This window comes from Haliaeetus leucocephalus, unplaced genomic scaffold, assembly GCF_000737465.1.
Source record: "Haliaeetus leucocephalus isolate CR32 unplaced genomic scaffold, Haliaeetus_leucocephalus-4.0 Scaffold339, whole genome shotgun sequence".
NCBI classification, from domain to species: domain Eukaryota; kingdom Metazoa; phylum Chordata; class Aves; order Accipitriformes; family Accipitridae; genus Haliaeetus; species Haliaeetus leucocephalus.
The window spans coordinates 1,104,194-1,127,625 of record NW_010972775.1 but is presented as its reverse complement, the minus strand read 5'-3'; the positions used below and the strand labels follow the sequence as shown (position 1 = coordinate 1,127,625).

General features: G+C 41.3%; 1 protein-coding gene across 7 annotated transcripts in view; it reads right to left on the bottom strand.

Moving 5' to 3' along the window:
• Positions 1–23,432, bottom strand: part of ARIH1 (ariadne RBR E3 ubiquitin protein ligase 1) — a 58,973-nt gene that overhangs the window by 9,215 nt on the left and 26,326 nt on the right. For 3 of the 7 annotated variants that reach the window (XM_010571577.1, XM_010571575.1, XM_010571579.1), the window contains exons 3-10: positions 18,566–18,710; positions 13,165–13,257; positions 12,723–12,778; positions 8,559–8,625; positions 7,261–7,367; positions 6,709–6,751; positions 5,492–5,563; positions 2,708–2,815 (exon numbers count right to left, since the gene is read on the bottom strand). In XM_010571577.1, coding sequence (XP_010569879.1) covers positions 2,708–2,815; positions 5,492–5,563; positions 6,709–6,751; positions 7,261–7,367; positions 8,559–8,625; positions 12,723–12,778; positions 13,165–13,257; positions 18,566–18,710 — 691 coding nt within the window. Of the gene's footprint in view, positions 1–2,707; positions 2,816–5,491; positions 5,564–6,708; positions 6,752–7,260; positions 7,368–8,558; positions 8,626–12,722; positions 12,779–13,164; positions 13,258–18,565; positions 18,711–22,097; positions 22,190–22,475; positions 22,666–22,724; positions 22,859–23,432 lie in introns of those variants that run through there. The other 4 variants (XM_010571581.1, XM_010571580.1, XM_010571582.1 and 1 more) reach the window with 4 other exon arrangements.

Genomic DNA, 23,432 nt, shown 5'->3' with positions numbered 1-23,432 from the left:
CAGCCATGGTGCACTTTGCTAGTATGTACGAACAGTGGCACTGCACCCCTGCCACATCATGACACAGCTCCCCTGTCACTCAAACGCTGACCCTGGGGCACACAACGATGAATGGTCTTTCAAGAGAAGATGGTGGTCGCAGAGCTGTGCAGTTTCTTCCAAACACATCTCATCTGATGAGATGCTGACATCTGCATGCCACAGTGGAAGAGACAGCTAATCCAAACAGCTGCAGTGATCACCCCTGCTTAGAAAAATCCCACAACTGGAAGAAGAGGGAAACAGTTCCCAGATGACCTGCCAAGCTGGAGAGGTGCAGTGGGGCACGTCCACACCACCAGGATGCAGGGCCATCCTCACCCACAGCTAGGCTCAATTAGGAGCACTAAAATTCTGCTCTCTTGTCTTTTGAGGATGAGACCAAGCTCCTCAGTGCCTCTATAGTGCACGGTGCTTAGGGCTTCTAGCCCTGTGATGCAATCTAGAACACAAAGACCCTAATTATAGCCCTTTTATTACAGAGAATGCCATCCTTTTCAAGCCTTTATATGCCTGTCAAGCAAAGCACAAGGAAGACAGATTACACAGTAAACTATACAGATCCATGAAGTTGTGTAAAAGTTGAATATTATTAAAAATTAAGGAAAAGCCATGAGAAAAACATACTAAAGAAATGCTGAACACCAGCGGAAAGAAAAAAGCAGCAACTACAAGCCACCAACGCAGCGAGTGCGAGAGATTTATAGATTAAGGAGGATAGGAGGGAAGATCTTATTGAGAATTACAGCTACGCAACAACATAATAGCCAGCAAATCAAATCACTAAGCCAGTAGATTATTCTGCACATTATCCATTATGCTGTGATGCAGAGGTGACCTCATTAACATTGTTCCACTCTAAACAAATCTGCCTTGTGCTTACGTGCTGCACTTTGAAACAAAAGCCCAGGCAAACCTGGCAAAAGGAGAACAGTAACTATTTTGTCATAAAAGGCTGCATGTACATAAAACACCATAAACCTCAGGTGCTGTTTTATGAACAGGAGGCTAAACAGAAATTTATTTTGTATTTCAGGGCAGGTGAAACAGATTAGTCCTCTCCGGAACTCCCGGAGGTAACTGGTGTGCATCAGCCTCCCAGCCACGTTCACAGCAACGCCTTCACCTATAAAGCATCCTATTTAAAAAAAAAAAAAAAAAAAAAAAAGAAAAAAGACGACCTTCAAACACCACAGGGATTTCTTAATGCATTTCAATTAAAAAAATGCTGAACTTAATTACCGTTAGCACAAAACAGTACACCATGACAACACCTAGAGTCATTGAGCAAAGCAGGGTATTTTAAATATTTGCTCATCTGAAAGGAAAAGATGGCACTTTGACATCTTAGGAAAGATGCTGTTCACAGCTCTGGCACGAAACTGCACTGGTGAGAAATGAAAGACCAAAGTTCAACGCTGGTGCCCAGGGAGTATCTAGCGGGCTGCCAGAATTTCCACGCGTTAGAACAAATGTAGGACTTCCAGAATGTACAGAGGGAGCACATGTTCAGAGTGACCTGAAAAGGAACAGAACTGGGTTTGTGCCATTTTATCTCACTTAGAGGAGAAAAATGGCCAATAGCTTTTTTGGAGGGAGAAAATCTGCCTGTTTTATACATCAGACATTCAAGCCCTGTCTAGCCCAGAAGATAATGAGATGGTGACATGCCAGGAGCCAAAAGCTGTAAGGCAGGGGCATTTTTAGTATCAGATGAACAACTTTCATTAACACTAATTTAACTTCAACACACACAAAAAAACCCCACCAAACAGTGCCTTGGGTGAAGACTGGCACCGTTAGCATCTTTGTTCTTCTTCCTTTAATATTTTAAGATGAAGAAAGATTAACATCACTGAAACTCAGGTTTGAAACAGGTTTCCCCTCCTCCTTTTAGGCTCCTTTCAGACAGCCTTGATATACCTTAAGAGGTCAAAATAAATGCACAAACCCAAGTTTTCTGTATTTCTTACTCCTTTGAATGTCCACTTAAAAAAAGTAATGGATCTATGTGGTTTCTTTATTCCCAAAGCCACACAAACCAAATACCTAAAATTTGCCTAGTTTAATTCAAGAAAGGAGTTATTTAAGAACCAAGTTTGTACAACAAACTGAAAAAGAAAGAAATGTGCAAAACCTTGACTATTCAACCCTTCTCTGCAAGACAACTGAGAATTAAAGGCTTGATAAAGAACTTGTATTGGCTTATCTCAAATATAAATTGATTTAGTTAAACTGAACTCATATGTGAAAGTAGCTTATTTTAACTAAAAGGCCATCTACTCCAGCACACTCTGCTGCAAGGGCTGTACCTTTTGTATAAGTAGAGAGATTTTAGTGCAGGTCTCCTAAGTGCAAATAAATGAATGCAAAATAAAAAAAGTTATATAGGAAACCACAGAATTCACTACTCAAATCTCCTCTTTTTCATTCAGACCATTCTACATAATTCATCAAAAAATGCATCACATAACTCCAGTTTGTGAGCACAAACCAATTCAGCTGGGTTTTACTTTTCTATTCTCTCATACAACAATTGCCTAATTTTCCTTTCCTATTCTGTGTCCCAGGGCAAGCTGGAACAAATACATCTCACATTCTCCTGTTGCAAAGGATTACCCAGATTTCAAGCCCACATTCCAGGAGGACTGGTATTTTCCTCTTATACCTTCATCTTGGTAAGACAGGAAGTTTTCTTCCCCGAATGGAGACCACATGGGACAGGACTGCAGCTCAGCATCACACTTGGAGGACTTGAGAAAGCACTTTTCAAAAGCTAGAAACAGCAACGGAGACCATAGTAACAACTGAATTACTTGGAGAGTTTTTCCCCCACTGAAAATGGGGATTTTTGCATCTGATGGTACCTGATCAGATTCCTGTCTAGGTTCTTCAAAATGAAGACATTCAACACAGAATTTGGGCTCTGACTTGCAGTCACTGAAGCAAACAGCTGTGAAGGCACAAGATATCCCTCCACAAACACAACTGCCCTATTTTCCTGCTAGAAATAGTACAGAGACAGAATAAGGATAGATGTATACACACTCCAACTGTGTGATTCCTATCCCAATGTATTGCTACAACCTCATGCTACAGCAGGAAAGGATTTTACCTGGTTCCTCTCTGAACAGCAGCAGGACTGTGCCACTGTTAAGACAGGCACTTGGGTTTCTCCATGCCTTTGGCCAAGGGCCAGCAGGCAGTTCAGGCAAGAGGAGGTGGTGGCTGGCAGCCCCGTGGCGCTGGGCTGATCTGGTTCTCCGGAGGCTGCAAAGCTCCGATTGCACATGTTCCAGCAGCCAGCACTGCTCGTGCTTCATCATTATAGCAGTGTGAAATTACCACCTTCCACATCTTGCTGCCCGCAAGAAGGCAGAGATCATTACGAGGGGTGGGTTACGTTTCCTGCCAACCTTCCCCTAATTGAGTCTAGTGTCAGTTTGGAGAGAGAAGAATTGCAATATTGTCCTTCAGTTAATTCAGTTGATATGGATACCATAAGACTCCAGGACAGCTGGCTTTTTCAAATGTCTGGTGTAATTACCCTGATGTTATTTTTCTTCCTGTTGCTGCTGTACAGCCTGGGCTCCAAAGTATTTCCTTGCTGTAGGAGCATCTTGTACAGTGTTAGAGGAAGTAGCTTAGACTGTGATGTTCAAGGACAACAGCTCTTCTGCTGCTGACACCAGACTACAGGAACTAACAGATAAGCTGGGCTGATGCTAGCATGGCTTGGCCATACTCATTTCCCCTCCTCACCATCCTCTGTGTGGGTGTTTCCCACAAAAAAATCTTCTTACTCCAGCCATTCAATACTATTTCTGACAGTCTGAGCTATGCTTTAAATACCAGCCCAACCACTAGCATGGCTCCTACCTGACAAAGTCTAGATCCTGGTTAAAAAAAAAAGGAGGACCAACTTTATAATCTTTGTCTATGCTTAAGTCTTTGGGCAAGCAAGCTGCAAAAACAGTCATCATCCTGTCTGAAAAACAGACAAGTAACTTCCTATTTCCAGTGGCCAGCATTAGTGGCACATAATTCATGTTTGATCTACATAATAAATACTTGTGTATAATTTCAGCCTTTTTAATGGGCACAGAATACAGTAAGGGAAAGTTTAACATTTGATCGTAACAAAAGCCAGCAAGGAGAGCTCAGATCCTGGTCTTTAGCAGCACATGCCAAGGTAGGGGCAGGTAGAAGATGGGGACCCCCAAGGCCATGACCAAGATCACACACCTGAGGGGCAGCAGCAGCTCCTCGTCTGGGTCCCGAGGGCTATGTCACAGGCAAAATAGGGCTGTGGCCATTCTGACATCCCAAATATTTGATACCCAAGGCTAAAAGCTGCTTTGCATGTGCTTACACTCTGCCCTTTCCAAGCTATTTGGCTACTCTTCCTCAGGTTTAATACAAGCAATACCTGAAGACCAGGAAAAGTTTGAACAAATCTGGTTCAGTTCTTGAGCCACAATATATCTTTGAACACACCCACCTCAGAAAAAGCCAAGTTCACTTTATTGAGCAACGTTCAGCCTCCAAGCAGGGACCACACAAGTCTCAGCCCACAAAACAGAAAGAAGCAGCCGAGACTGCACAATTTCAGCCTGTTTTGAACTGTACATTTGAGCATGATGGGTGTTTCTGCTTTCACCATAACACAACATTCCAGTTCAATGAAAAACACGCAGCCAGCCCCAGAAAGAAGCAGCCACTGCTGCAAACAATACCATTAACCAGTTACACAACAGAGCTAAGAAAACAAAGCAGCCATTTCCTCACACCCTCCCCACCTTCTTCCACCCTCCTGGCTCAGCAGTTCTGAGACCCAGGTCTGCTCCTAATCCCCCCGATCGCATCTGCTGCTTTTGTTTTCTTGCCACCATGCCAACTTTTGTTTTAATTTGTCCCAAACAGAATGAATGCTGAAGTTTCCAGCAAAGTTGGGCTAGCTAGAACGAAGACATTTACATACTAAAATCTTAACAGCTGTTCTGCCAGTCTCTATCTGGAATCCTGCCCAGCGGAAATGAATAACTCCTCAAGAGGCCAACCCAGGGGATTTAAAGGCAGATGTAAATTATCACAGCCAAACCAAGCCACAGGTGGTATTAACGTGTTTCACACACTTGGAGTGAGGCACAGACTTGCTTAGGAAAGCCATCAGTGCCAGACAGGAGCCCAAAGACTTAAAACTTGAGCTTCCTTTTGGTCTCCAATTAACTCTTTCTTACAAGAGCAAACTCCACTTAACCTGAAGAACCTCACCTGATTTGAGGCAGTAACACCTATTTGCTCTTCAAACAAGAGTACTTCAGTGCACTGATTTTAAGGCTTGCTCTTAACTAATGACATGCCAACAGAAAAAATAATCCTAGTACAGAGCAATTAGGCTGTCCTCCTTTTCATCTGATAAGTCTATATAAAATATGAGAAAAACCCTCACCTTTGTGTTTGCTGCAATCCAATTAGAAGTTTCACTGTCATCATCACACTTCTTAATCCATTTCTTTAACCACTGTTAGAAAATGAAGAAGAGTTACACTTAAATAGAAGAACTGTAAACCTTCCCAAGACAGCTGCTTACATTAAGGTAAGGTACACACAACCACATGGGAATATGGGGGGGGATGTTGGTGCTGGAAAGCAGTGCGAACAGCAACTAATTTAGTTACAGACACTTCCTCCAGCACCATCCTGATCCAGCGAGCATGATCACTCAGCACAAACACTTCAGCAATGAGTTTGCAGTTCTTAAGTTCAACTAACACAGACTTCACATGGGACTCTAAAATAATAAGGATGTTGTAACAGTGATCTGCCAAAATTGCAGTCAGGCCCTCTGCGATGCCTAGCTTTACACCAAGCCAAGTTCTTCCTTAGGCTTGCAATGCTCCCCTTATGCTGTCCTTTTTTTTTTTTTTTTTAAAAAAAAAAACCAAACCTTACTGAGAACATGGCTTTATCAAACGAATGCAAGTAAGAAAAGCAGAAGACTGCTTGCACCCCATTAGATAATAAGCTGACCACATCTAGCCTGGAAAGGTCAGCTAAACCATGCTAAACCTTTGGTGAATTTTCCCTCCCGTCTCCCCAAGGAAGCTTTTCTTGCATTTGTTACTAGGAACACAGACTTCTCTGTCCCCAAGGCATGAAACATGGCTGTCCGTGAGCTCTGCACAGACCACAGGATTCCAGGCTGGACTGCAGCTTTCAATAGCTCCACAAAATGGTCTAGAGTCACTCAACAGCAGCAGGTCCCATGACCAAATTAATTCCTTCAGTACGACAAATCACAAGCCTGCCAAAGCACCAAACACCTATAGAAACACGTAGTACAGGATGCTTGTTGTCAAGTGAAGCATCACTCCTGAAGCACATTCATTCCTCTTCAGAGGGTCACAGCTGTAACAGCTTCCTCCCTCCAGACATTTGCCCATCTGGCTGAGGCACTGTTCCTTCACAAGGTCCAACTCTGAGGCATCCTAAAGGCATCCAGTATGATTTCACCAATTCTTCTCACACTATGACCTAAACAGGTGAACTACTATGCTACTTGATGCAAACAGCCACAAAGCTTGTGCTTCATTTCTACATCTTGAAAAAGTTTAGTCAATTTATGTGCAAAGTCATGCATTTAGAAAAGATCTTTGACATGCTCACCTTGCATTTAACAGGATCGTGCCAGTTTTCACCACAGTTAAAGCTGTAAGTGAAAGAAAGGGGAAAGTAAGCAAATAAGGCAGAGGATTGTTTAACTACGTTAACACTGTGGAAGTTTTCTTCTGGGTTGTTCTGCTGAAAGACCAAAGATAGTCCTAAGGAAACATTACACATGTCAAAAGATCTCCCAACCCTCAAATCACCCAATGCAGTATAAATCTCTATGAGCAGTATATTATCTCCATACATTTTGATTCTCTACAGTGCCTGCAGTCAAGAACCTCACCTAATCTCAAAACCACTCATCTCTCAGCACAACCTGGATCTGTCTCTATGTCAAAGGAGGCCCAAGACACAGAGAGCAACAACTACATAGTGATGGGCTTTTCAACCAGCTGTACCTAATGCTGGCTTACCATTTGAAGCCCACCCCATGCTTCTCCCACCATCTAAACCACATTCCAACATAAAGACTTACAGAATACATACTAATACACTTTCAAGGTAGTAAGTAAAAAGCAATATCAACGTCTTTTACTTGATTTTTCTTACCAAAACTGACGTCCACATTTGCAGCGAACGGGTTTAGCATCAGGATATTGGACTTTAACAACGTGGTGGCAATCTGGGGCAGGACACCATTTTAACAGTCGATTACACTATGAAATAAAAAAAAAAAAATAGAAAAAGGATGCTGCACAAGGACGCTACCTGCCCTTCATCCCTTTTTCATCCTTTCAACCATGACCTTCGGTCACACTCCTTCCTCTGCAATGAGTGCTGTCTCCTCAATCTAAGCATTTACTCTTTTTCTACTGAAAGAAAGCAGGAATATGATAGTAAACTCTTCGCGGTCAAAGAGCCTCTTATGAAAGATGAGGAGCATAAAGACTTCTGCTGACCTCACAGCTCACTCAGAGAATATACTTGAATATGAAGCTATGATGCTTTCCACTGAAAAAAACATGTCAAGTTGTTTGCTACTCCCATCTCTGTTCCACCGCTGCAACAGCCTTTCTGAAACTGCTCACAAACCACGCACACTAGGTTTTTACAAGCACCGCTTTCTCATACCTCTTGAACATCATCTCATCACCTGTTCCTGCTGTACTGGAGCCAGATATGGGTCTGCATTGCTAGACTTTTGTCAGTCTTTCAGTCTGCAACACATGCTTAGCTCCAGTGTTGCATTAAAAAAAACAACAACAACAAAAAACCCAACAAACCCACCACCCCCCCCCAAATCCAAACCCATTGCATACATCACTTCAAACAAGGAGCAAAAGCTTGATCCTAGTAACAACTTACACATTGGGCTTTACAGTGAATCTGAATGCATGCAACTGGGAAAATGGGACAGTGGAAAAATATTCCAAAGCACCCTTCTCCAAGTTTATTTTGATTTTGAGGTTGCAAAGCTATTAGTATTTTGCTAAAAGCAATTTTGCAGCTTTACTTCAAATGGCAAATGTTTAAGGCACGTTCTTGTCTACAACATTTCTTGGTTTTCAATCTGAAGTATCTCAGGTAACATTGAAGAACTATAAACATTAAGTGCTCCTCAGAACGTACAGACTGAACAACTCTTGCATTCTCTATTTACAGCTGCTTGCTATATCTCTATGTCTTTTGTTGTGCATTTTTTTAATATATTTTCCTACAGCTATACCTGTAACTAAAAGGGCTTTAAAATAACCCCTGCAAAGCCTTTAACTTGTAGCCACACTTGATGAAAGACTATACAAAAAAACCTGCTCTACAGCTACAAACAAACCTCACTTCTCTGGTTTGGTACATAAGTGAGACAAAAGCAACCTAGAAGCCATTAAAATTTTCAAATAAAAACTCACCTCTACAAAACTATTGGTTATTAAATGCTGGTACTTTAATTTAACCTTGGAATCTGTGATCAGACGCCTGTGGAAAGGGAAGAAACACAGAATAATTATTGTAGTAGAAAGCTCATTTTTTCCATATATAGCCAGTAAGTTAAGACAGACGAATGGTTTTGATTCCTCCTACACTTGCAGGTACTTTTTTGTACTTACCTGTCCTCTATTTATTTGTTAGATCATTTATTATATTATTATGAAAACTACAAATACTGTATTTAACTTATAATATTAGCTTCAGAATCATAGAGAAAGCTCACGCAGTTCAAAAGAACTGAACCTCTTGGTGTGGGGACTTTTACTTAAAAAGACTTTCCTGAAGAGCCCAAGAAACAGAGCAAACAATTTCATTAGTTCATTTACATTAAACATGTGGCAAATCCCTTTAAAAAGCTCCAGAACACCTGTTGTGCAGTTAATAACTTTGGTAGACCTAATGCTATCTGGGTTTCAGTGGAATGCTACAGCTTCAGTTTAAAAGTTAATGTTGTTTTAATCTATTTACCACAAAACCAAAGCTGATTTAAATTCAACATCATAGAGGGTGTACACAACATCAACTAAGTCAGTCAGCTCGGAAGTGGGAGAGCAGAATAAAACTAGACAGATAGGAATCCTTTAAAAGCATGGTTACCACTTTTCTCCTGGACACACCAACCCAGCTGGCATTTGCAGACTGTCCAGCCTAGATACATTCAAAATAATTAAATTATGTATTGGTGAGCACTTTTATATAAGTCTTCCAGTTATGACTGAAGTGTCTTCTGCATAAATATAAAGATGGACTAATACCCACTTTGCAGTATTTCTGTTTAAAATCATACCGTGGAATACAGCTTTATACAGGCCATATCACGTATAAATATTGAAATTAATAGATTATTCATTTCAGGGTGCAGCTAAAATTAAGTGTACTCCTGCATGTTATCATGCCAACATTCATTAAAGAACAGCGCATGTGATGATGTGATGTTGCATAAATCCTAGCCCTTAGCAGTCTGGGGAGCTCCTCACCAAACAACATGCTGGTTATTACATAAACATAGTACGGGGCAGCCAACTTCCCAGTGCAAAAATAAAACAAATCAGCTGACAAAGCATCTCATCAGGCCCATGTCCATGGCAAGCCTGCAATTTTGGAGTCAAACTTACTGAAGAATGAAAAAACAATTTAAACTTATAACATGAATTATAAATTTCACTTTTACTCCTAGGCTTCTAGACATAATCAATGTCGCTTCAAAAAATTTATTGTATTACATATCAGGAACTGGAATTTAAATAAAGAGTAATGCCATAACTAACCAGAGCACACAGAATATGCAATCTGCTTGTTTTTGCTTACCAAACTGCCTATGATCACTCCATGTTAGCAACCTCACCTGCTCTACATTCAACAGCACTTCCACAGCACGGCTCAGGTCAAGACCTTCAAGAACTTTGCTCTGAACATTACAGTTTTTTGACAATAAATGAAACTAGACAAATCAAGAGATGAAACCCATTCCCAGTTCCCACACACCATACTTTGGGGTACCTTGAGCCAAGCTATAAAAGAAGGATCCTCACCAAAGAAGCCAGGCTGGAAATGCAAACTGCTTGCAAAAAAACCCTTAACACTTGATCTCTTCTGGCAGCTCAGTTCAGAACCACACAATCTCGAAAACTCACACAAAGATGGCAGCAATCCTTTGTCAGACCATAAACCTTACATTTTTATTCCATTTTGATAACACAAACTCCTCAAAGACACCAATCAGTGGAATTAGCAAAAAAAATGCACATCATGTGAGAGGTCAAACACCTTCCCATAGGAATTACTTCAAGACCTTACTACCTTCTGACATGATGCAGCAGCAGCGGTATTTGCAACTATGCAAAGGAAGATTGAAAATGAGGCAGCACTCCATATGACTTCCATATCAGAACCCAAAATCCATCCATTCCCACAGAGCGCGTTGATTTTCAGAGGCTACTACCTGACTGCTGCCACCCACGAGCAGCAGCCATTAGACATGCCAGTAACAAAAGGCAGCCTGCCTTGCTTATTAATGAAATCAACAACTTTGCATGTAGGTTAAAGCAATTACCAGCAGCATTAGCAAGGGTGAACAGGGGATAGAAACAGATTACCTTCAGCCAGTTTGAAGGTCTTGAAAGAACTGAAAGGGACCCTCTCTTCAGCCTTTCTACTTAAGCTCAACAGTAATATGGAAAATGGACAATAAGCTAGCTAAATACTCACAAATCCAGGAAGGTCATCTGAATGGCCAAGTTTGGACTCGTATGGAGATAATTCAACCTGGAGAGGTACTGCCTTGCAGAGGGCACGTACTGAGAAGGGAGCAAATTAATAACTTGGCCTATCTACTTTGATTTTCTGATGGATAAAGAAGCTTATGTCTCTATACATTGCACACTAATCTTAGGGTCCTGTAGCTTGGAAACCTGGAACTGGAGACTTTGTAAAAATGAAACGACCTAAAAAGAGAATAATTAAGGACATGGGAGGGGGTGCAGATTCCAGTTGGGATTGCTTACATTTTTATTCATGCTATTTCATAAGATTGCCACACATAAGATTGCCACAGTTGTCCATCTTTGCTTTTAAAGGAAAGCATTAAGCTTTTGCAAAAAAAAGCACCTCCTTTCCCCAGACATTCCAAATGTTCCCCGTAAGATCAAGGAAAGGTGGATTTTTACCTCCACAAAACATTTGTAGTTTTACTTAGACAAAAGGGAACTTGTTTGCTTTACCAACTAAATGCTATTTTACTACCATAGGCCTCAGATCTCTCTGCCATTTCTAGGCAAGGAGGAATCCCACAGCACATGATGTGAGTTGAAGACTGAGCAGATTCACCCGAGTGTCATGGTTTTCTGTGCTATAAAAGCCATGAAGCAAAACATAAGGATAGTCAGACCTACTACTAATATCAAGCAATAGCAACAGAAGCCATAACAATAAAAGCCAGCACTGCTGCTCTCTTCTTCCATCCTTTCCTTGCTACTGCTACCACCACAGCCTCCAACAAATTCAGCTAGTCTACTTTACAGGCACTATTTGAACAGCTTATTCAAACTTTTCAATCAAGAAAACACTCAAGAAATTTCCTGCTGAGAGTGTATGACACCAGAAGTTGGGTTCAGACTCCAGTAAACAAAAATCTCAATCAAGTCACTCAAGATACTATGCCAACTTCAGTTCAGTTTCCACCCACTGAACTCTACAAACCACCCCTCAACAGGGCATGAAAACATTTCAGCTACTTCCAGTTCTATCCAGCCTACACTTCATGACTAACATAGAGCCACTAATGCAGAGGGATATGGGAAATCACTAGTCTGAAAGCAATTGATATAAAAACCAGCAAATTAATATCAATGAGTGAGTCAGACTTCAGGAAGGAAGGAATAAGGTAACAGAATAAGCTTCTATTTAGACGCTTTTTAGCATGAAGAATTAAAATGAACTTAATCAAGGTTCAGAATTATGAAGGATATTACTCATGCAATAACATCACCCAATATAAAAGAGAAGGAAGCTCTTGGAATTCACTGCTTCACCATGTACAAGCAGTCATCCTACAGCTGGACAACTTAATAAGCAAAGTGACACAGACTAACATACCATCTTAATCAAATCTTATGTTTGAGGGTCAAATGCTTTCTATCAGAGGGCATAAAAACACACCCTACATCAGACCGTACACAGGACTTCTTTCCTCTGACTCACATATTAACTATAGCTATAGGGACTTGGTGAACCAGTGGGTTGACCTAGGTAGGAAGTCCTAAATTCCTACATAAATCAAAGGAAACAAAATGCACAGAGCAGTTAAACAGGGTTTGGAAAGACTGCCTGGTGTTTATTCTGATGTCATGCTGACCAATTTGGTCAAGGAGTCTTTCCTCCAAGTACTGTGGCACGGGTTTTTCAGAGCTAAACAGAAAGTCAAGAGACATACTGGTATTAACATAGACAGTTCAAGACCAACCTCTCTGCTGCCTTAAAGCCTCTATACAGTTGGGGTTTTTTAAAGCCAGTATATTTGGATAGCACATGAGTAACAAAATGGAAAAAGAGAGGAAAGCCAAGAGGTAGCAACTCATCATACTTACATAACTGTATTGTCATCGACTAAGATATCACAGCCATGAGCAGGGCATGAAATGGTCTGAAAAAAAAAAACCAAAGTTCATAAAAGGAACAGTGTTTATCCTATTTTTTGCATCACAAAGAATTCCAAGGCAACAGACTTCATTAAAATCCATAGCAAAAATAGTAACTGGCTCTATCATCACATCCCAGATGTGCCACTGTGCACAGCATTATTCCTCCCACTCAGAGCAAAGATGCCTGCACTAAGTCCATGTAGTTCCCTCCAGCTTCACCCATGGCAAAGACTGCAGCCCCCAAAGCTTCGGGGCTTGGGTTTTCTTTGTTGTTCTTTTGGGTTTTTTAAACTTTAGTGGGGAAGAATTCTTGCCTTTCTTTCCCCACCCTCTCCAATACGCAGAATTTCCAGAAATAAGTCATGAGGTAGGCGAGTTGACATTTTACCTGTCCCATGCCTTCCTCCATTATTTTGGTAGTTAAATATTCACTCCAGCACTGCATACAGAACTTGTGTCCACACTCTAGGCCAGTAAAGTACTGCAATGACAAAGAACACAAGACAGTGGATCATTTTATCACATGGATTCACTCGATCATTTCGCCCTTCTTGGTGCTGTGCAGCTTATCACATCTCTCATCCCCCACACCAAACCTGAGACACTACTATTTATTTTGCATCATCACCACTACAGAACATTGCCAATGCAGCTTTAGTCATGCCTTCAAAGACAGGCTTTAATCCCCATCCCTAGCAGCAAGGAAAGGTGTGGCTGATGTTTCCATCCTGCCTGCCTATTTAAACTGATCCTTATTTTAGGAGTATATACAGAGCATAGCATGGCTCTCCCCTGTTTTACTCATGCAAATGAATAAAATAAATGCAACACCACCAAACAGGTCACAGTTATAAGATGATATGGAGTCTTCTTTCCTCCTATTTTCCCACTTGGCTTGGTTCCACATGTGGGTGCTGCCCAGAAGTCCCAGAATATGCACACCAGCTATTCACAGGCACTAATTTAGCTCCCTCTTGTATAGCAAACATTAAGTGATCAGTGAGCAGTCTGCATTACTGTGTGAGCACTAACAACAGAAATAGAAAGAATTGTGTGCATTTATGCTTTTAATGCGTATGCATAAAGTTTGCCAACTTGCTTGGTAAACTTCCCCCAAAACCCAGATGCTCATCAGATGAAGACACTAAGGATCCTAATTGGCAGGTGTAAATTACTAAATAAAATTCAATAATAATTAGCTGTTGCAGACAGCAACAAGGACGACTTCATCTGTGTATGCATCATCTACACCGAGTATGTCAAGATACCATCTGGGACTGAATGGTTACAAGGGGTGGAAAAGCAAACACTGCTGGGGAAAGGCTGAAATTAAGTTACTTTTCTCAGGTCATCTTAAAGTTACTTTCTACCCAGAGCCTGGGCAAGGACAATCTATATTTAAAACAGTTCACTCGTACCACTGCGCAGGTTACAATCTGATGGCTTGCCTTTTCAAGCCATCTTATTCTCAGCCAATAAGATAAAACAAGAGCTCCACCCTGAGATACCATCACTTGTATGAAACTCCACAAACGAAAGAAACCTGGTATCCTCTGCCGAACAGCCCAAAACAACAACAGGATGCTGGTAATTAAGAAAAGGAGAGAGTCCATTTTAAGAAAACAACATTCTTCCTAAACTGCCTCCTTGACCACTACAGACTCAAGATTACAGCCACCACATCGCCCATTTTGTTCATCCGACACTGGCGTACTAGCTAGGTTACATTCATCTTTTGACGCTACAGCACTCGGATTGCACAGGGAAGGTGCTTGTTAGCACATTCTTCCCACGGCCTTACCATTTTGTGATTCACACTCGTCTGGCAGTCCTGCCATCAACGGAGGCACAGGTTTGAACCTGAGGCTTGGAAACACGCTGCAATGCTGCAGCCAGTAGGCTTGACTCTGCCTGCCATTCCCACAACCTGCCAGAGAGCACTTACCAGGAGCAGCAAAGCAGTTAAATCTGACCTGACCAGTCAGCGAGAAGTGAGCTGAGCATTTGAATCTGTTCCAGGTAAAAATAGAGATAGCCACCCAAACCTTTGCTTTCTTAAGAACAAAAAACAAAACAAAACAAAAAAAAAATCAGAGTGGTGCGTCCTGCCAGCAGCTCAGCTCAAGGAGAGAGGAGGCTGACAGCTATGGGGTGCCCAGGTACACCAACTCCAAGACTGAAAAAAAAAATACCTTCCAATTTTTGAACCATTACTAAGCCAGCTAACAAGGTATCTGATGCTCCACAGATACTGCTGTGGCCAAGTGATGCCCCTTGGAGATGCAGGGTTATGGTAGAAAAGCCCCAACGTCTGTAGCCTTTGGGATGCCAACAGCACACAACCAGCCTGAAGACAGCACTGACTTCTCCCAGAATTATGGCTTCTCCACATGTGATGGGAAGCAAGCACAGACAAGGGAATCATCCCCTGAACCTAAATATTCCACAGCAAGCACACTCAAGGAAGCACTCCAGAACATAGGTAAGCACACATCTTCATTTAAGACTCATTTCGGATATTTCAGGCAGTAAAAAGATTTGCTAAATGCCCACATAAAAGGCAGCCACCAGGCTTCCTCCCAGGCCGCAGGGAATTCAGAGTATCTTTCAACTCATTTCTTTACTTTGAGGGAGTTCCCAATTATTTTTGGCTAAGCTGACAGCAGATGTCAAGGGAGCAAGCAAAAAGGCCAACACAAGACCATTAAGTGCAATGGGTAACAGTGACTTCTGAAACAGTACTTTATCAGAGGGGACAGCCCTACTTTCACCCTACCTATACTCACCACCTACTTTTCTTGTGAAACCAAGTACTAGCAGCCACATGCTGCCATATGATACCTGTCCCTGCTCTTCTGGTAGCATCAAACTGATCAAAGAAGGGATCAGCTGCTCCAATATGTGTTTACCATGACAGCCCTACTCAGGCTTTCTTTACTTCAGTAATGATAGCACCAACAGACTAAGTCGTCTGTGTGTCCTTAGAACAAACACACAGTTTGGACAACAGCACGACATTCCCCAAACGCCCCCACCCCAGCAGCCTTGCTCTCCAAGGGAACCTGAAGGGTGACGTGCAAGAGAGGGGGTAGGCAAAGCCACAACCCTCTCAATTCCTGTCTTCACCAATAAGGGTTTCACCTGAAATAACTATTGTGACTTGACACTGGTTCATGGGGACACAGAGGGACTAAAATATCTCCCTTAAGTTTTTACACCATCAGGGTGCAGGCTGCCATGAGAGCATCAAATGCCTTGTTTTGCAGGTGCTTCCCAAAACCTCAAATCGCAGTTCTTTGGCGACGACTAAAGAGCTATAAAGACTTCGTATTTCCCTCACACGTGCTTTAAAAGGCAGACAAATACCACCTGCAATGACCACACGAGAGGGTGAATATTCAAGACTCTTACATTCCTGTAATAGCTGTACATTGTAAAATTTCCTAACGGGTGTAACTCCAAACTCTCAGCTTTCCATAGGCTGGAAGGGGCTCTCAGAAAAACAAAAAATACAGCTTTTTCTAGGGAAAAAAACAAAGTAAAAGCTGACCATTGCAAGAGGCTTTGAAAGCTGAGATTTTAGGTTAGGTATTGAACATAACTTAGCCTAGAATTTATAATTCACATTGACCAAAACAGCTTCAAAACATATTTCAAACCAGATGGCTTACTTTAGACACAGAGACACTACAGCATTTTACAGAAGAAATAATAGTTTTCCTATATGCTGCAACTTTTATGCATGGCAAAGAAACAGAGGTTCCCCACTGTTGTCTCTTGACTTGATCCAACACCAACAATATAGACACATCTCTGCTCACTTGCAACATTTCACTGCTCCAGCTAAGACTGGGCCACTACTATTTTTAACATGCTATTCAAACTACAAAGCCAAGAAGTATTAGTGTGCTTTGTTCAGTTCTTTCCAGTAGCCAGAAAGGTGCTTCCCAGGCAGCGCAGGTACCCCCAGCCAGCTGGAGGAAAGACCTGTCAGTTGTGTATGCTGGGCATATCGTTCCCACCCAGCACAGCAACTACCTTGAAAAGGGGAGAACAATATATTAAGAAACAAAATCTATATTTGAAGTTTCCAAAAGGACCTTTTCTGGAGATGGACATTAAGATGCTAAAGATGTCTCCTCCCATTTTTCCCCCTCAGTCTTTCTCCTATTTTCATTTAAAATATTGCATAGCCTAAAATCAAAATTATATCCTTACTACCTAACATGGAAAGTCTGCAGTGATTAAACAACAGGATTTCAGCATAAGGTAGAGAGCCAAACAAATTTCTCAGGCTTGTCTTCCTTTTTCAAAGCACCTCTTTATGCAAACCAAGCAACAATTCTCCTTTGCAGCTATTCTCTAAAAAGGAAGTCAGTGCACACAAGGCTTAAAAGCAGATGCATGAAGTCTTGTGGTTACTGGCTCAAGAGCAATAGTGATTTTAACACTGAGAATCTCAGCAGCCTGAAACTGGGCTTTGCTCTGCTCTGCCTGCTCCAGAGCAAGGAAAAGGACTGCAGTCAGGCTACAGCAGCAAGGGTACTTTATTCAAGGCTACCCATAAACCCCAAAGCTCATAATGGTTTCCATTCTTGCTGAAAAGCAAGCTCATAAAACACACCTAGAGCAAGAGTGGAAGCCTTACTTAAGGGCTGCTTTGCTCTTTAAAGGTCAGGCAGATGTTATGGTGTTTTGGAGGGTCAGGACAGCTCCACCTCAAACAGTAGGTTCCAATAAAGGAAGAAATCCTCACGTATGTCAGCACCCTGCCTTTTGGCAAAGCCACGGATGGACTCTCGTATTTGAGCTTTTCCACTAATCTCATTTTCTTCCAGGATCTCCCATCATTACGTCCTGCCCCTGGAAAGTCACAGCAAGTTGCTCACCTGTACAAAACACAGCAGAAGCCTGGACCTCTGATTAGGTTATGGGAAAGTTTAGAGTTTGTCAACAGCTACAAAAAAAGAAGCACCATCACCTATCTTACCACAAACCAAAAGACTAATTTAGACCCCCAGCAAGCACTTCTACCCTAATCTTCTCTGATTAAGAAGGTATTGCACAAACATGATAAAGATCCAAAGATATCCACATTGGTTGTGTTCTCTGAACAGCACAACTTTTACGTCTACTCCTACTCAGTTTTATTCTAGTCTAGCTTGACTGTTTTGTATCCTTATTTACTACTTTTATAAGCTCTCTCCTGTCTTGTCATTCTATTTAAGTAAATCCCTTTGTCCGTCATGCTTTCCATATATTTTTGCTTTCATGTATCATTTATCTGCATGTGTCAATTGGTATCTGACCTTTGTAACAATCACTTGATCTACTGCTTGCTTTTTTCTGAAGAACTTCACTACACTACACCCAGACCCCAACACCCTCAAAGGTTTTTGTAGAAAGGATAATAATTTAATTTGAAATACAATCCCATTTCCAGTAAACTAATACCATTTGAGGTTTGTCAAGCCACACAGTAAGAATTGAAGAGAACGCATAAAGCACTACATAATTCTGTGGTCCCCTACCACATTACTTGGATCAGCTGCAGCACACAAGACATAAGGTTTACTGCATTAAGAAACAATCTTGAACACTGTTTTTTAATGCATATACTACAGATTGGAACATTCAATGAAAAAAGTGAAATCTCAGTTTCATTTCAAGGCTTTTTAAAATACTGTTGGAGAAATCCTTACAGACTTCTGCACCCAAAATATTACGTTTCAGACAGCAAAGTCTGTGGAGTTACTGGTCAGATACCACCTTGGCTGCCAGGTACTCACCGAGTTTGGGTAGTTCAGATAGCAGATCTGACAAGGCATATCCTGGGCTGATGACCTTGTGTTCATCTGGCGCGTTCGAGACTTTTTACTTGGATTAATTACATGACACTCTGCAAAGAGCTTCTCCAAGTTGCCATCGAAGTACCTGCATAACACACACAAGAGAATGAAAATTTAACTACCTTCCCTGTAAGTCATTTTTCAAATTCTACTTGGGAGTTAAATGTACAAAGCTGGGTTTAGTATTTCAAAAAACTCACAAGCTCACTACTGTTAAACTCTTCACTAACATAACACAACACAGCCCTGACCACAGAGGTGGATATTAGACAACTATAATTTCAGAGATTCTGGCTTGCATTGCACACTCCTGAAAATTCAGGTACCTTCAATTCTTCAGCTGCATTTCAAGTAATTCACGATTCTCCACAGCAATTGCTTTGCATTAAAACTCCAAGACAGGAAACTAGAGCAAGAACATCCCACTTTGCAGTCCAGGCACCAGGATACCTTCCTAAAGCACAGCTTAGATGCCCCCAAGTTCAATTCTCTTTTCAGCTTAAGCCTTCCATTTTTTCCTAATATTCTAATCACTAAAGAGGAGGCAGGAAGCAGTAATCAGTCACAGTTCGTGATTCAGCAGGTCCCTAGTTCCTGTACTTCATGTTCTCCTCCATGTACTCAGTCTACATTAAGTGTGCCTCAAAGAGGTCCTGACTTCAATTTTGGCACTTCCTTCTCTGATCTAAGGAGAAATGTGTCAGCAAAGTCAGACACTTGGTTCAGTTGATCAAGCACTTATGCATGGTCACCGATCTCCAATTAAGGCAACTGCAGGACTGCCTTTCACACACTTCAGTCATCTCCAGAGTTTGGAACAACTGCTGCTAGGTCTGGACTCTGATCTCCAGTTAGGCTAGTCTTCACTTTCACACTAAACACCTTACCCATGTCCAAAGCCTGCACCACCCATCTCTTGGGCCAAAATCCTAGCCATTTGAGTATCTTTTGTCTCCAGTCAATCTGACATATTTTAACAACCTCCTAAGAAAATAAAATTCCAGGTTTACCATGCTTTCAAAGATTAGATATCTCATGGAAAGGAGGATGCAAAATTGGTTGGGGAGAGACAAAAGACCACTTTCTTTCCATTTCCTATTCCCTTAAGGAAAAAAAAAAAACCCAACTTGTTCAGTTTACAAGCAGTATTCGCCAAAAGTCCCAAATCCATAACGGCTCTCTTATAGCACTACCTACCGACAAGACTTGACTTACAATTAAAAAGTGTTAATTTCACTGCTGGTTCATAGGTTTCTTAATGCAGTTCACATACTTTAGATCTTAATTTTCAAAGACACTGAATTTTGAAGGTAGTGGGGAATTCTGGCATTGCAGGATACATGAGGCTTTGCCCCTGTTCTTCAGTGTTAGGTCAGGGATGTAACTCAACCGAGTTACTTTGTTTGCCTACAGGATTAGTCATATCCAGAAAAATTTTAGCAAGCAAATTCAGTGCAGTCCCATTATACACAATATTTGTTTATTAAAGAGTCATGGATAAATACTAACTCCACAAAAGGTTTCCAGCCTTCAAATTGTTCTCACATGCAGCACAATCAGTGTAGCACATCCTCCGTTTGAGAAGAGCAGGCAAACACTTGGGTGTGATGTTTGCAAGAAAAAATAGTTTTGAAGACAAATGCTATGATGCAACTTTAACACTGGCATTCGTGGTCAGCTAAATTCTTATGGAAATACCAGAGATATTTGTAATGGTGGGCTGTTTAAAGGTGCATTACCCCCATCACAAACTTGACTTTACCACTTGCACTGGGCAGTTCTATTTTTACAGTATTTCTGCAAAAGCTACTTTCTGAGCCATGACGCCTACTGCCCTATGCCAAGACATATAGACAGAAAGTCACCAGCAATTGCTTTTTACCTGGAATTACCTATTCCCTCTAAATACCAATAGGTAACTAATTCAGAACAACCATTTCCTTCCCAGGCTTTCAGGAGATTCCCAATAACAGAAAATAAGTGACTTGACATCCTGTGTTTCTCAGGGCTAAAGGCTAGTGACAAGGGTAACTCAAGTAAGATTTATAGATTGGAATCTTTAGCCAATTTCCAAATTATCAATACACTGCAAAGCATGCAGGTGCTTATTACATTTTGGTAAAACAGCCACAGCCCATATCAAATCATTTCCATATCAAGTGCCTGGTCTCCCCTACACTTACACAGGAGAAGCAAATGAGGCAGCTGAGAGACTCAGTCAGGGCCATGCAGAGGACGAAGAAAACAATCTAAGAAAAAAGGCTAAGTTTTGCCTTTTTAACTCTACTGCACTCTTAATTCTTACAATATTCACTCTGCTCTTTGGGATTACCACTTGTAAACCTCACCAGTGCTGAGGACAAACAGGGTACTGGGTATTCCTCCTTCCCCATGCTGTTTTCTTTTAATGCATTTGCCACCTTTGCTGTGCCAGGGTGCACTGAGCAAGTAATTTCCACAACTATTTGTACATATGTGTCTCAGACTCAAAATCATGCTGTCACTGGACAATAAGAAAACAATAACTCTAGAAAACGCAGAAGAAAACCTGGATCTCCCTGAAAATACACAGTTCCAATGGCTACTCCAGAGCAGAGTCCAACACCTCTAACTGTTCCACCACTTCTTATGCAAACACACCAAGGGCCCAGTCAGAAGACTGCTCCAGTTCCTTCAAGTGTTAGGAATGAATCTTAATTCCAATTACCATGGCTTTTTTCCACTTGTTCTAGCATCAACACACACCATCCATTTAAGCAGATCTCCCTTTGCCCTTCCCATGTTCTTTGCTCAAAGGATTCACAGGCAGCAGCTCTGACACCTTTCCCTAACACAGCCGATAAGCTTCTCACATGACACTTCTCCACTTCCCTGTCCCAGCAAACCTTCTCCACCACCAGTTTCCATTTCCATTCATCCTCCTTGAACCCAAGGAGGCCAAAACCAATGCAATTCCAGATAAGATTTCACCACAATCTCATACAATTTCACCTATATTTCTCCTGCAGATATCTCACCTAATGCATCCCAAACGATGTCTACGTTTCTCCAGAGCTCCTTCATGTCAGCAGCTCCATTTTAATCTCTGCTACAAACCCCATATTCTTTTCCATCTCTGTGTTGATGAGACCTATTGTGACACTTTGTACCACTTTTATTGCTAGGATCGTCCCAGCTGTCTGGGTTTTTTTCCTGTATGAAGTATGGATGCTCCTCTGAGCCAAATGCCTCCAAACAGATTTGTGCCAAGTCATTCATTAATACTAAAAAACATTCATCCCAAAAATTAACTGATAAGGGACTTACTAACAGGTTCCATCTAGAATGCTACTCCCCTTTTGAGCAAAGTAACTCTATACACACCATACTAATAGCTGAACCCAATGTATGCCCCATATTTTATATAATACAGTTGCATGCTGTCATCTCTGCCATGAAACATGGGAGAAAAATCCTTTAATTCCCTCCTCACCTTCTTTACAATGCCAGGGTTTTTGATTTTTCCTCAAGTTCTCACTATTAAAGGGTTGCTTCTTGGTAGCTTGCTCCTTATTTTCATGTTAGGGAGGAGCACAGGACATTACCAGCCTTTTAAGCCCTCTGCCCTCTTCTCCATTTGCAATGCAGATACTCAGTAATTCCAGCACTTCTGATACTTGAGAAATGTTACAGTCTATTCAACCAACATTAGACTCTCTGTTCAATATAGCTGACTTCAACAACTTGTTCTATTAGTTTTTCAAAATTCATTCGCTTCATCACAAAGTTGTTTTCTCTGCTACTTTAAAATGAATAGACACACCAGTGAATTATTTTCAAGTTCTATAATTTCTTCACTGCTTACCAACACCAAGTCCATAATAGTATCAAGTCTTTTTGGCAGAGGGTCAAGCTGTCAGCTTCTTTATTTCCTCAAAATTTCTTCCTGCTGTTGCTAACTGCCTAATCAACATTTTCTAGACATAATCAAATCATATCCAAGGGAGTACCAAAGATAAAAAGCTTTTTCACAGAAAAAAAAAAAGCTTCTAGTACACACTTTGGGATATTTACTTCAGTGAAATAGCATTTGTGAATGTCAGAGAATCAGCATACTCACAGTAAAAGATATCTTCATACCAAAACACCTGCCATGAACAATTTTTCACCTCTGCAGCCTCTGCTGAATAGTGTTAAGTACTTATTTGCCCAAAGGAAAGCAGACAGCCAGGTACCTATAGAGAACTCAGACCCTGAATGCAAGGGGAAGAGGCAATCTGGGCTAGCAGCCAAGACACCAGGGCCATCCTGGCATCAGTCCTCTGCTCAGAGGGAACAGAGACATGTGGCCACCAAGATAAGCACCTACAAGGAACTGCAATACCTCTGTCTGTACCCTCCAGGGATTAAATTGGGCCTTTGGTTACATGCTGAAATACTTGTCTTTAAAAAAAAAGTGACCAGGGGAAGGCACCAAGTGGGAGAGCTGCATTTTAGTTTCTTCATCATGAGGAGGTTCATCCCCAAAACTCCCCTCAAGAGGGACAGATGCTATCAGCCATAATAAAATTGGAAGGTAATCAATTAGTACTTCACCAGTGGGATAGGGCACTTTTTCAGTTGTGGCTATTACTTCATTGTAAGTGGAATAAGTACCTGCAACATATCTGCCATGCAATTATTCCATGACGAACCTGACACACAGTAATAACCTGCTTATTAAAAACATGCATAACAATACAAAAAAGCAATGAAGAAGTTTTCATGTTTTAAAACACAGAAGTTTTCATCTCACAAGCTCAGGCCTCACCACGCTCAACACTTATCA